The sequence below is a fragment of the Grampus griseus genome (assembly GCF_964374135.1).
Source record: "Grampus griseus genome assembly, chromosome: X".
Classification (NCBI taxonomy): Eukaryota; Metazoa; Chordata; class Mammalia; order Artiodactyla; family Delphinidae; genus Grampus; species Grampus griseus.
The window spans coordinates 5,902,169-5,915,399 of record NC_138999.1 but is presented as its reverse complement, the minus strand read 5'-3'; the positions used below and the strand labels follow the sequence as shown (position 1 = coordinate 5,915,399).

The 13,231-nt window shown below is 48.2% G+C and overlaps 1 protein-coding gene across 1 annotated transcript in view; it reads left to right on the top strand.

Moving 5' to 3' along the window:
- ANOS1 (anosmin 1) overlaps positions 1–11,794 on the top strand; it is a gene marked incomplete at its 5' end in the record, with an annotated part of 180,795 nt that extends 169,001 nt beyond the window's left edge. Inside the window, 5 exons of the mRNA XM_082681202.1 lie at positions 6,799–6,893; positions 8,146–8,317; positions 9,059–9,279; positions 10,355–10,496; positions 11,628–11,794. Of these exons, the coding sequence (XP_082537328.1) occupies positions 6,799–6,893; positions 8,146–8,317; positions 9,059–9,279; positions 10,355–10,496; positions 11,628–11,686 (689 nt within the window). The 3' untranslated portion in view covers positions 11,687–11,794. The remainder of the gene's footprint in view (positions 1–6,798; positions 6,894–8,145; positions 8,318–9,058; positions 9,280–10,354; positions 10,497–11,627) is intronic.
- Between the last annotated feature and the right edge of the window lie 1,437 nt (positions 11,795–13,231).

The window sequence follows — 13,231 nt, the reverse complement described above, 5'->3', positions numbered from 1 at the left end:
TCTTTTTTATGGCTGAGTAATATTCCATTGTTTATTTGTACCACATCTTCTTTATCCATTCATCTGTTGATGGACACTTAGGTTGCTGTCATGTCTTGGCTAGTGTAAGTAGTGCTGCTACGAACACAGGGGTGCATGTATCTTTTTAAATTATAGTTTTGTCTGGATATATGCCCAGGACTGGGATTGCTGGATCATATGGTAGTGCTATTTTTAGTTTTTTGAGGAAACGCCATACTGTTCTCCATAGTGGCTGCACCAGTTTACATTCCCACCAACAGTGTAGGAGGATTCACTTTTCTCCACATCCTCTCCAGCATTTATTATTTGTAGACTTTTTAATGATCGCCATTCTGACTGGTGTGAGGTGGTACGTCACTGTAGTTTTGATTTGCGTTTCTCTAATAATTAGCGATAATGAGCATCTTTTCATGTGCCTATTGACCATCTGTATGTCTTCTTTGGAGAAATGTCTATTTAGGTCTTCTGCCCATTTTTGGATTGGATTGTTTTCTTGTTATTAAACTCTACGAGCTGTTTGTATATTTTGGAAATTAAACCCTTGTTGATTGCATCATTTGCAAATATTTTCTCCCATTGCATAGGGTATCTTTTTATTTTGTTTATGGTTTCCTTTCTGTGCAAAAGCTTGTAATTTTGAATAGGTCCCATTTGTTTATTTTTGCTTTTATTTCTATTGCCTTGGGAGACTGACGTAAGAAAACGTTTGTACGATTTATGTAAGGGAATATTTTGCCAATACTCTATCCTAGGAGTTTTATGGTGTCATGACTTATATTTTAGTCTTTAAGCCATTTTGAGTTTATTTTTGTGTATCGTGTTAGAGAATGTTCTAATTTCCTTCTTTTACATGTAGCCGCTCAGTTTTCCCAGCACCACTTATTGAAGAGGCTGTCTTTTCTCCAGTGTATATTCTTGCCTCCTTTGTCATAGATTAATTGACCATAAGCGTGTGGGTTTATTTCTGGACTTTCTATCCTGTTCCATTGATCTATATTTCTGTTTTTCTGCCAGTACCTTAGTATTTACTGTAGCTTTGTAGTATAATCTGAAGTCAGGGAGCTGTGATTTCTCCAGCTCTGTTCTTCTTTCTCAAGATTGTTGTGGCTATTTTGAGGTCTTTTGTGTTTCACAGACATTTTAAAATGTTTTGGTCTAGTTCTTTGAAAAATTCCATTGGTAATTTGATAGGGATTGCATTGAATCTGTAGATTGCCTTGGGTAGTATGGTTATTATAACAATATTGATTATTCCAGTCCAACAATATGATATAACTGTCCATCTCTGTCAGCTTCAGTTTCTTTCGTCAGCATCCTATAGCTTTTGGAGTACAGGTCTTTTGCCTCTTCAGGTAGGTTTATTCCTAGGTATCTTATTCTTATTTTTCTTTCCCCCTCTCCAAGAAATCTTTAGTAAAAGGCAAAAGATTTATATGATCTGAAGAGAAACCAGAGTATGAATGGTATTTTATTCTTTTTGATGCAGTGGTAAATGGGATTGTTTCCTTAATTTCTCTTTCTGATAGTTTGTTGTAGTGTGTAGAAATGCAACAGATTTCTGTATATTGTTTGTATCCTGCAACTTTACTGAACTCACCGATGAGCTCTAGTAGTATTCTGGTAGTATCTTAAGGGCTTTTTTTATGTATGGTATCATGTCATATGCAAGCAGTGACAGTTTTACATCTTCCTTTCCAATCTGGATTCCCTTTCTTCTCTGATTGTCGTTGCTAGGACTTCCAAAACTATGTTGAATAAAAGTGGCAAGAGTGGCCATCCTTGTCCTGTTCCTGACCTTGGAGGAAATGCTTTCAGCTTTTCACCGTTGAGTATGATGTTAGCTGTGGTTTTGTCATATATGGTCTTCATTATGTTGAGGTAGGTTCCCTCTATGCCCACTTTCTGGAGAGTTTTCATCAGAAATTGATGTTGAATTTTATCAAAAGCTTTTTCTGCATCTATTGAGATGATCATATGGTTTTTACTCTTCAGTTTGTTAATATGGTATATCACACTGATTGATTTGAGGATATTGAAAAATCCTTGCATCCCTGGGTAAATCCCACTTGATCATGGTGTATGATCCATTTAATATACTGTTGGATTTGGTTCGCTAGTATTTTGTTGAGGATTTTTGCATCTATGTTCATCAAAGGCACTGGCCTATAATTTTCTTTTTTTGTGGTATCTTTGGCCGGTTTTGGTATCAGGGTGATGGTGGCCTCACAGAATTAATTCGGATGTGCTCCTTCCTCTGCAGTTTTTTGGAACGGTTTCAGAAGCACAGGTATTAACTCTTCTCTAAATGTTTGACAGAATTTGCCTGTGAAGCCATCTGGTCCTGGACTCTGGTCGTTGGGAGTTTTTTAATCACAGTTTCAATTTCAGTACTGGTAATTGGTCTGTTCATATTTCCTATTTCTTCCTGGTTCAGTCTCGGGAGATTGTACCTCTCTAAGAGTGTCCATTTCTTCTAGGTTGTCTGTTTTATTGGCATACAGTTGCTTGTAGTAGTCTCTTAGGATTCTATTTCTCTGGTGTTGGTTATAACGTCTCCTTTTTCATTTCTAATTTTATTGATTTGAGCCTTCTCCCTTTTTCTTCTTGATGAGTCTGGCTAAAGGTTTATCAACTTTGTTTATCTTTTCAAAGAACCAGCTTTTTAGTTTCTTTGATCTTTTCTATTATTTTTTTAGTCTGTTTATTCAAAATAAGGATTAGTCAGAAGCACTTATTCAAAATAAGGATTAGTCAGAAGCACTTTTCTCCCTGGCTTGCTTATTTACTAGTAATTCACCAGAATATGTATATGGAAACAAGCTAACAGTATTGTTTACAACTAAGCAAAGTCACTGCAAGCAGGTGTCTGGAAGCAACTATTGTAGGTAAAACACCGTACAGTTGTAACGTAGCACTTGGACCAGAATGACAGAGACTTTCAGAATAAGTCCTTAAATAAGGGTGGGATCCCCTAGAGAGAAGCGGGACCAGGACCGGCGTGAAGGAACTCCAGTTTCAGCACAAAGAGGGGCGATGCAGCAGAGGACGGTGCAAGTGAGTGCCCAGAGGAGCTGGAGAACACGGGGAGATTTGAGACAGAAGCCGAGGCGGGCAAGGGGTTTAGGAAGAGGGAGGGGGCTTCCGTGGTGGCGCAGTGGTTGAGAGTCCACCTGCCGAGGCAGGGGACGCGGGTTCGTGCCCCGGTCCGGGAAGATCCCACGTGCCGCGGAGCGGCTGGGCCCGTGAGCCATGGCCGCTGCGCCTGCGCGTCCGGAGCCTGTGCTCCGCAACGGGAGAGGCCACAGCAGTGAGAGGCCCGCGTACCGAAAGAAAAAAAAAACGCTACCTTATGCTACTGATTTTAAAATGAAAGGAGACACAGTGGATGCTCACAGAGTGTGTATTTGAAGACTCGTGTGGTCACTAAGGTTTATTTGTAACCCCTAACCAGTCCCGGGGGGCGCTTGTGTGGTCCTTTGTGGGGGTGCTCGTGCAGGGAGTGGCTGTGGGCTTGAGTCGTCCCACGTACACGTTCCCACCTGAAGCTGAGGGGACGCCGCCCTCTCGTTTCCACTCTCACGCTGGCGACACATCCTCTGCCCCGTCTGTCTAGCGCCGTGGGTTTCTGGTCTGTTGTGTTGCATTTCCTTGCTTTTTGTTGGAGATTTGTCCTGGTTAAAGTGGCCCCGAGCATAGTGGTGGAGTGCTGCCTTTGCTGATTGATGCATGAGGCTGCCTGGGAGGTGCTAGTCACCTTGGTAGTGTGTGATGAAGTTCCGAAAAGGTAAAAGAGGTGTCTAAATTTGTCGTTTTTGAGATGGTGATGGATTAAAAAAAAAGTACAGTGGAGGCGTTATTGTGAGGCTGAAAGCAAAAGAAGTTTACTGTCCTGCTACCCAGGATCATGAAAATAATTTCAACTAGAGTTTTTTAAGTAAAGAAATATTACAGTTAATTATGACTTTATTAAATAAGTTTTTAAAAAAGAAAAACACACATAAAATAAGATTATGTATTGACTGGCTGGCAAAAATGTGGTGACCAGAAGCTCATGGGGAAACTAACACTGTATTTCTCCAAGAAACAGCCATCCCGGCTTTGCTAATTCTGCATTCACAGTGATTTTCTAAACCCTCACTTGTGTGAATAACGAGAACCGATTGTGTAGACCTGCATGAGAAACGCATGCCAGTTTTTGATTAAGCTTGGAAGAGTGTGGACTGCTGTGTATGTGTCTGAAAAAGTGCCATGAAGGACTGCTTAAAAGACAGCCTGTTCATTTTAATCATGTCTTAAAGGAGTGGGTTTTATTCGGGTCTGGTGAAGGCAACAGAGACAACGGCCACTGAGAAGGTAGTTTGTTACTCACGGCTCCCAGGAGGTGGACCCTCCCACCACTTGGGCCACGTGGGGAGGCACCAGGGTCAGTCAGGAAGCAGGAAACTGTGCTCAGAAGCCTTTCCTCTGGCGAGTAGGAAAGGCAAGATGGTCTCAGGATTGGCTAGTCAGGATTGGCTCTGGCTCAGGCGCTGTCCCCACCTACCTGGCCCTGGGGTGACGAGGGTGGTGGCCCAGAGTGTGAGGGCCCCACAGAGGAGGTGCTGGGGAGGGGCTCTGGGTCAGCTGGTCTGCACGGGGCAGCGGCCACCCTGCGAGGGCGGTCCCGGCAGGGTCTGCAAGGCTGCAAGATGTCACAGATACAGAAAACAAAAAGGCGTGATTAAATAAGAGGCAAGCTGAACGCAAGGGCAATTGAGGGCAGGGATCAAGGGTGTGGTTTTAGAAGCGCTGAGTTTGAAAAGCATCTACATGGGACAGGAAGCTGGGAACACCAGCTCCTCCAGGGAACAGCTCAGGTGGAGGTAGAAACGCAGAGCTGTCTTGGAAAGCCTTGGGCTTGGGTGAAATTCTTCACGGAGGTGGCAGATCCAGAGTAGGCGTGGACTCGGGCAGGGCGGAGCTGAGAGCTGAGGGCTCCGACGTGTCGCTCGGCGCGTCCTCTTATGGAAACACAGTTATGCTGTCAGATGTGTGTGGGGTTCTTAGGAGACCTGGAGCCACGGGTATCAATCACATGTCCTAGCACTGGAGTGCAGCAAACTGGAGTCCAGCCCCGGCTGCTCCGGACCAGGGAATGTCAGCCCTGCCGTGTGCCCGACTTTGGAACTTGCTACTCCGTCCGATGTGGGAGCCACGAGCCCCGTGGAGCCGCTGAATTTTAAATTGATTTCAGTGACTTAAGAATTTGATTCCTCAGCTGCAGCAGCACTGTGGTGACGAGGGGTCACCACATACAGAAGCTTTCGTTGTGGCAGACAGTTGTGTGGGACGGTGCCCTGCCCCGTTATCCACACCGAGCAGGCCCAGTGCCAACCTCCTTCCAGGTTCCCCTGCGAGGTCAGCTCCTCTGTGAGCTGCGCCAGCGTTTCAGTGACAGTCGCAACCCTCTGTCGGGACGCCGTACCTCTCTCGCCCTCCGTGTTCAGCTGTAGGCTCATCTCCCTCCGACCTGAGACCTGACTCATGTACTTTATTACTTGTCCAGCCCCCTTAGGAGTTAAGAGGCATGAGAGCAGCTGCTCCTGGGATGTTATTTCACTGCGATGCCTAGAGCAGCACCACTTGTTGAAAGAAAGGATTTGAATTCACTCAATGACTGACTTCAGCCTTAATGTATAACGTGCAATTCTTTTCTTAAAAAAAAGCCCCTGATGTCTGCCATGTAAAGAGTTAAAAACCTCTAGTCAGAGGGTTCCCCTTTTAGCTAAACACCATTGGTGCCCACTTGCTGTTTATTTTCTCAGATTGAAAGTTCTTTTCTCGTTCCAAAGTGCTCAGAGCAAGTTCCCACCAGAACCACCCGATTTCATCCAAGAGTTTTCCCCTCGAAAAACCTCCATCAAACACTTGGCGTGAGCATTCGGACGAGATGCTAATCACCCAGGGAAGCGGTGCCTTTCACACCCGGGGACACACTGGGGTGATTATTAAGCCCAGGATGGCCCGGACCTCCTTTCCCACACTCAGTGACCGGCTTCTCATCACGGTGTCTTTTTTTCCACTCGGTCGGCCAAAGTAAAGACACGTGCAGAAAACGCGCTGCTCCAGCTGGAAGTGGAAACGATTAAGGAGCCCGTATGCTGGGCTGGCTTTGAGAGCAGGCCTCGTTTCCGTAGCGATCGCACACACTCACTGCAAGGATGCACTTACTGTTAAGGCACCGGGAGGCTGTTCACCCTGTATCCTCTGATGAGGGGGCCCTGTCACAGCAAGGCTCGAGATGGAGCACCTCTGAAGGGCCAGGTCTTCAAGTTGAGGGAAAGGCTTTTGTTCCTGCCTGGGCTTGACAGCCTCTCCATCAGCCTCGTCAGAAAAATGTAGGATTCAGAGACTTGAGACGAGTCTCTCTTAGAGCCTAGGAAATAGGAGAACGGCTGCTGAGTACTACCCTTCGTTGGGGGATTTATGACTGTGGACACCGTGGCGAGGTTATTCTCAAGACCTCTGTGGAGTCGTTTTGCTATGACTTTTCTAATTATTTTTTTCTGTGTGGTTCTCGTATTGCAATTCCCTTTTCCTTTGATGGCTTATTACTTTTTCCCCCTGACTCTAGTCAGAATTTTGGGAGACCCACCTCCTCTGGCTGGTGTACGCAATTCTGGATCACCTGCAGGACTCTGTCCTTCCTTCCTGGTCTGTCGTGCTTTCAGGACTTGGGGCTGCGTGCACTGTGACTTGCAGACTGTTCTCTTTTGCTGATTGGTGTTGACCTTACAGATCCCGGAGTCACTCGGTATCATGTGCAGTGGTTTCCGGAAGTCTGTGCCCACAACGAATCCACCGGGGCGGAGGCATCCTCGGGCGTGACCCAGGTGAGGAGGTGGCCGAAATGCCGGATTCTGAACGGCTTCTAGACTCACCTGATCGGGGGACAAAGCTGGACAGAGAGAGGTGCAGGCCGTGTGTCCAGTGGGTAACTCATCCTCACGGGGCTCCCTAAGGGACCCATGACCAGGTGGGAGCGGGAGACACAGGGTCACCTGTTCACTCATCTCTCGGCCCTTCACCACCTCACACGTCATCGGTCAGCACAGGGCGGGCCCTGAGATGCAGACATTCAGGACACAGCTTGCGGGGAGCTCCCAGGACACAGGGGAAACGCTGCCAGCCTCTGGGCGTCTCATCTTAATGGCACGAAAGCTCTGAATTGTTTTCTGGATTTTGACTCGGCACAATGACCTAAAAGGCCTCATTTCCCCCAGGGAATTTCTATACGACACTATCATTCAGCATCTCCTTTGCTGCACCCCTAACTTCCACCAACTCGTCCAGGTAATGAAGGATACGGCCCATCCTGTGATGTTCTGCCTTTAAGGGTCCCAGAGATGCTCCTGCTGCAGCTCTCGTACATGTACACGAAGCCCTGACAACTATACCCTAGAATGGGCACGCACACCCAACACCCAAAGGGCACGCACACCCTAGAATGGGCACGCACACCCAACACCCAAAGGCGAAGAATCCTCGCACAAGCTCGTTAGGCCCGTCAGTGTCAGCTCTCCCGTTAGCGTAAGGTTATACCCTCAGCCTCTCCGCCCGCAGCTGAGTCTGGTTTTCGTAATCCTGTTTCATCGCAAAGTTCCGGCCGGCGGCAATCACAGCCCTCCCAGCAGGGGAGGCAATACACAGCTCGAGAATGTCTTCCTTTCCGTAAGGAAACACTCGCAGCTAAAGCACGCCTATGTCTCAGAGAAGCCCGAGTTGGCTTTTTTTGTATTGACAACTTAGGTGTCTGTCTACAGCGTTACCCACCGCGCGGCCTCCCACCTCGCCCCGCTGCTGCCAGCTCCCCAAGGCTGCTCGTGAGGGCTGCAAGCCGGCTGCTTTGACGTGGAAGCGCTGCCGTCCTGTCGGGTTCTGGAGGCTGTGTCCCACCCCATGGGAGCCTCTCACAGTTGTAATAAATGAAAGCAGGGCCCCTGTCTCCTTTGCACTTTTTATGGAAGCCGTGGTGCACACGTCCCATATATAGGAAGACAGCCTTGGTGGAGGCAGGATTTCCTCTCCTGCCCATTTCGTACCCTCCTGAGATTTACCGTTAGCGTATTCTCTCTCTCTCTCTAGGAAAATTACATGATTCTTCAAGATCTGGCATTTTCCTGCAAATACAAGGTGACCGTCCAACCCACACGGCCAAAGGGCCGCCTGAAAGCAGAAACCGTTTTCTTTACGACCCCACCGTGCTCCGCTCTGAAGGGCAAAAGCCACAAGCACGTCAGCTGCCCCCGCGACGCAGGTACGGTTCACGCGAACGTCCAAGGTTGCGGCTGTGATGTCGGCAACTCTGTACACATTTCCAGACCGCATTTCACAAGAGCCTACAAACCCGAAGTACCCCCTTTCTAAACGGCAGCGTGCCGGCCCAGTTGGGAGGTGACATACGTGTGAAGGCACGCATTACATCCTCATTGCAGCAGCTCTGGCGGACAGCCTTTGCTGGCGTGTCAGCCCTTTAGAAGTGAAGCCGAGGGTCTGTGTACTGCTTCTGCTTTGGCGCACTTTATGTAAATGATTTCACTTTTATCCCGGCCCTCTGCCGTGGGCGTCACCTCGACACGCTTTCTGAACGCCCCGTCTTTACCTTCCCAAGCCTCTCCTAAAACGGGGGCAGCTATTCTCAGACGCAGACCCCTGGGCGCCTTCTAGTAACTTCCGACGACTCTTGTAGTACCTTGAATATTCACCCGTCTCACTGCAGTCTCTCCTGTTCTCTAAGTGGCCAGGTCCCGCCAGATCCCAACATTCTTCCTCTGTCTTCCACCCCCAAAGCAGGACTCTCCACGTAGTGCCCAAGGGAGCAGAAGCACATGGCACGAAGGTGCAGGGCTGAGGCTGCCTCTGCACAGCTCGCCGGGGCGACTCTCTGACCCCGCGCTCCCGAGGCGGCCGGCCGAACCCCACGGGACGTACCTGCCGCCTAGGGCCCCTCTCGCGCTCTCCCTCCCTTGACCCGGCCTTCCTCTTCCCGCTGCTCCAGGTCACGTTCATTCCAAAGTGCAAGCCAAACCCGAGAACCTGTCGGCCTCCTTTGTGGTCCAGGACACGAACGTCACGGGGCGCTTCTCCTGGCAGCTGAGCAAGGCCACCGTCCAGCGGCCCGTGACTGGCTTCCATGTGACGTGGGCCGAGGTCACGACCGAGAGCAGGCAGAACGGCCTTCCCAACAGCCTCATCCTGCAGTCCCAGATCCTCCCGGCGGTGAGTGCCCCTCCCTCCCGGGCCGGTACCCGCCCCGCAGGGGGGTTACTCACTGTCGGCGCCCACGTCCCATCACGCTGGGGCCAGTTGTTGAGCTGCGTGTGTGCGTTGTCTTCTCCCGAGCGTATTATTTCGCAGGTACTGAAAGACACCACACAACTGTTGCCGTGAACAGTCGTCTAGATGAACTGTGATTACTGGAGCCCCTCTTCAACCCACGTCTCCTGTCGACACGGGATGCCCGCGGTGTAACCACTTTATTCTCCTTTGTGAAGCCTGTGTCCTTCTGGCCCAAGTGGACAAGCCCTATTTGAAGGGTTAAATTTGGGGAAAAATGGCCAAGAGAACCTTCTTCTTTCTCTCCGTTTCCCCACTTCAAATCTGGCCAGAGCCCGTAATGAGTTGGCCTGTCTTCCAGGCCACTAATTCCTTGGCTTGAAAAAAAAACCCATGTACAGGCTTCTACCAGCTCTAAAAATGCCCTTAGAATATCCAACTCCTGCTCCAAAAAGAAAAAGAAAAAGCAAACAAAAAAACCCTGAAATCCTGGAAGGAAAAATTCCATGGAATTGGAAAGTAATTTTTCTATGTGTGTATATATTAGGTTTTATTGAGTTTTGAGAAAAATGTGTTGGCATAAAAATAAACACTGTTGGCTATGGGCATTGACAGATAGATAGATAGATACTGCATCTTAAGGAACACAGTTGGCTCGCTTACGGAAATGTGGATTATGAAGAATTCACACCACAAGATGTGCAGATGCAAACTTCAAACCATGGGAAAGTCTTGGGCTGAGGAATACAAAATGCGGTCCCAGGGGTGAGCCCTGAGACTGGCCCCGGCTGCCAAGAGCTGGGCTCTCACTGCCGAGGCTGCCCGGCAGGGCAGGACTCTAGCAAACAGGGACAGACGTTCGACCGACCACGCTGGGGTGTCAAAGCAACTGCACCTGCGTTTACACGGTGATCGCGGGCGTGCGGGCGGGAGGAAATGGGCAGAGAATGAGAGTCCGTCGTGTGGCTTTGTGGTCAAGAGGTGCCTAACGGGCGCGTCCTCTCCTGTCCCCCCTCAGGATCGCTCCGTGCTCACGGTGCCAGGTCTGCGGCCGGCCACCCTCTACCGTCTGGAGGTGCAGGTGCTGACCGCGGGCGGGGAGGGACCCGCCACCATCAGGACCTTCCGGACCCCCGACCTCCCACCCTCGGCTGTGCACAGTGAGTGCCGGGGGCCCCCGCCAGCTTTGGGGACACAGAGAAAGTCTTGCTGAAAAAACGAAAATCAACAGATCACTGCAGATTCCTACGGATAGGGAATTCTCTGAACCTGAACTTCTTCCAGGCCTTTGTATGTGCTTTTCCTGGCGGCCACGCCTGCTGCCCGCAGCCCACCTTACACGTTTCCTGGCCCTGCTCCCTCCTTCCTCCCCCCTCCCTCCCTGCCTTCCTTTCTGTTACTTCCTTTTCCATACTTCCATTTTTTTCCCTACATGATGCATGCTTTCTCCTTGTCTTTTAACCAAGATACACATGGGAGGGAAAAAAATCTATCATCTCATATCAATCTGAATTTTTGTTTTTTAAACTAAGATGTTCAAATATGACAAAATAGCAATACGGAGCTTTTCTTATTACGTATATTGTTACTATAATCTATTACATGAATTTTTTTCATAACATGACCCAAATCAATCTACTTGACTTACTGCTACGTTAAAAATAATTGTCATGTATTGTTTCAAAACAGTGAGCCTCTTGTTGGTTTTTAAATTACGCACCTTGCTTTTCTAGCTTAAACCTTTGACATGGCTTTTTAAGTTTATGTGTTAAGAAAACTGAGAAGTCGTTCTAGTTTTACTTGTTTTTTTAAAAAATGATGGATCAAATTTGCCCCCCAATAGCTTTCTGCACTTTGAATTTAAAGGAAAAAACCATCACGTGGAAGAGCTCGATGGCCCCTTACGCTTATGAGGGTGAATGTGGCCCCCATGTGCCTCCACTGACATTCTGTGTAGTGAGAGCAGGGGTTAAGTTTTCAACTTTCTTGAGGAAGGGCGAAGGATTCTGCCTTATATAATTGTGAGCCTAAAGAAAGGGGCTTGTCTTCTTTCTCTGGTGATTTTTTGGCGTTAGGGAGGGAACCAAAGCGCGGGGGGAAGGCAGAGAGAAGAGAGGGAGAGTGAATGTCTGTCTCTCTGCACGTTCAGAGCCGGGAGAGGAGGGACCTGGACGGGAGGGAGCGCGGGCCCGGGGCCAAGGCGTTCACCGCAGTCAGCGCGTTCCTACTGTCCGTTCAGCCAGCCGGGGAAAGCACCACGACCGACTGATGTGTCTGTTCTGTCTCCCTAGGACCCCACCTGAAACACCGTCACTCACACCATTACAGGCCTCCTCCAGAAAGATACTGACCTGTTCCCGGAGATGTCTGAACCCCGAGCGAGCGTGTAAGCTCGCAGAGCTTCGAGGACCGGCCGCGCCCGCTTACGGGGGGCACCAGGCCTTTCCCATAGGACCTCCCACCCCATCTAACTTTACTGCACTAAACGCTTCTGTCTGTCTCGGACGCGCCTGGACACCAGGGACAAGTGGTGAGACGGTGGACGTGGACACAGTTTCCTGTGAGAATGGAGAGAACACGAAGGCCAGGCCTGTTTCACTGCAAAATCTGTTTCCATACATGGTTTAGCTATGATCTCAAGTGAATTACTGCAGACCTGAGACTTCCCTGAATTTAGAGCGGCAAATTCTCAAGAGACACCGGCGTAACAAATACACAGTTTATACACGTAATAAGCATGCTAAGCGTACACATAGTAAGCGTCACGGTACTCAATAAACATTTTAAAATTAAATTATTGGTTTGGTTTGCAAAATCGACTGAAGACTATACGGTTTTTTGGCCCTATTTATTCAAATACTTCTTAAGATGATTTTTTATCACGTGATTTTTTAGCTGAAAACTTGTGACCTGAAATATGCCAATTAATTTAGACTTAAAATGTTCCCACTTCCAGCACCTAAGCTTCATTTCCTACAAAGGCAAAGAAGAGCGCAGCCTGTCAATGAGGGTTTAGGGAAGACATCCACAGCAGAAAGGAGTCAGTGCCTTACGCTGCTATCCAGAGTCTGCCTTGGAGAAACTAAAAGTCTTTTCTGGGGATGCTTTTTAACATTTCATCCTGTACTGTGAGAGATTTCCCTGATACGCTATTTATGCTTTTCCTTAATGTGGGAAACGGCTGCTGACGTGCTTTGCTTTGCAGCTTTCATGTACCTAAGACTTTGCAAAACCTCTTGCTTGAAATGAAGGAATCCCAACGATTGAATATTTTCAAATCTTCACTGAGATTTGCCTTTTCTTAACGAAAGCAAGCTCTTGACGTGGTAGAATACTGTCCGTAATGTAGAAAAGGCGGAAGGGCTTTGGTTGGTGGAGAAGGACAGCTACTTGCCTTTGACTAACCTTCCTTTACTCCTACAGATGTATTATTATACCTTATTTGAAAAATTTCCCAGGTTCCACGCTAAGCCCTCAGAGCATGAATGCAAGTCAAACACGTTGTCAGTATACAGTATGCAGGGTATGTCGCGGCAGCCTTAAACCAGAAATGTTTAGTTTAATATAGTTTTTTCCTCGAGGGAATACCCATATGTACGTTTTGAAACAGGCACGTATGTATGTGCGTCTGTGTGCTTCCGTGTGTATACATATACACATAGGCGCAAGCACACATACACACACTCATAGACTCACACGTACACACACGTACACCTTGAGGACGCATCTCTGAAGAAACTGTTTTTCCAGCTCAGCAATGGTGGATAAAGACACAGTTCTCCTACAGATCATTAGGGTCATCTATTTTCCCCGTCAGTATTGACACTATGAGAAAAGAGCAACTTAAAAAATTGAACATTTTAAAGGCTAGGCCTCCTCGTTTCATGACCTACAC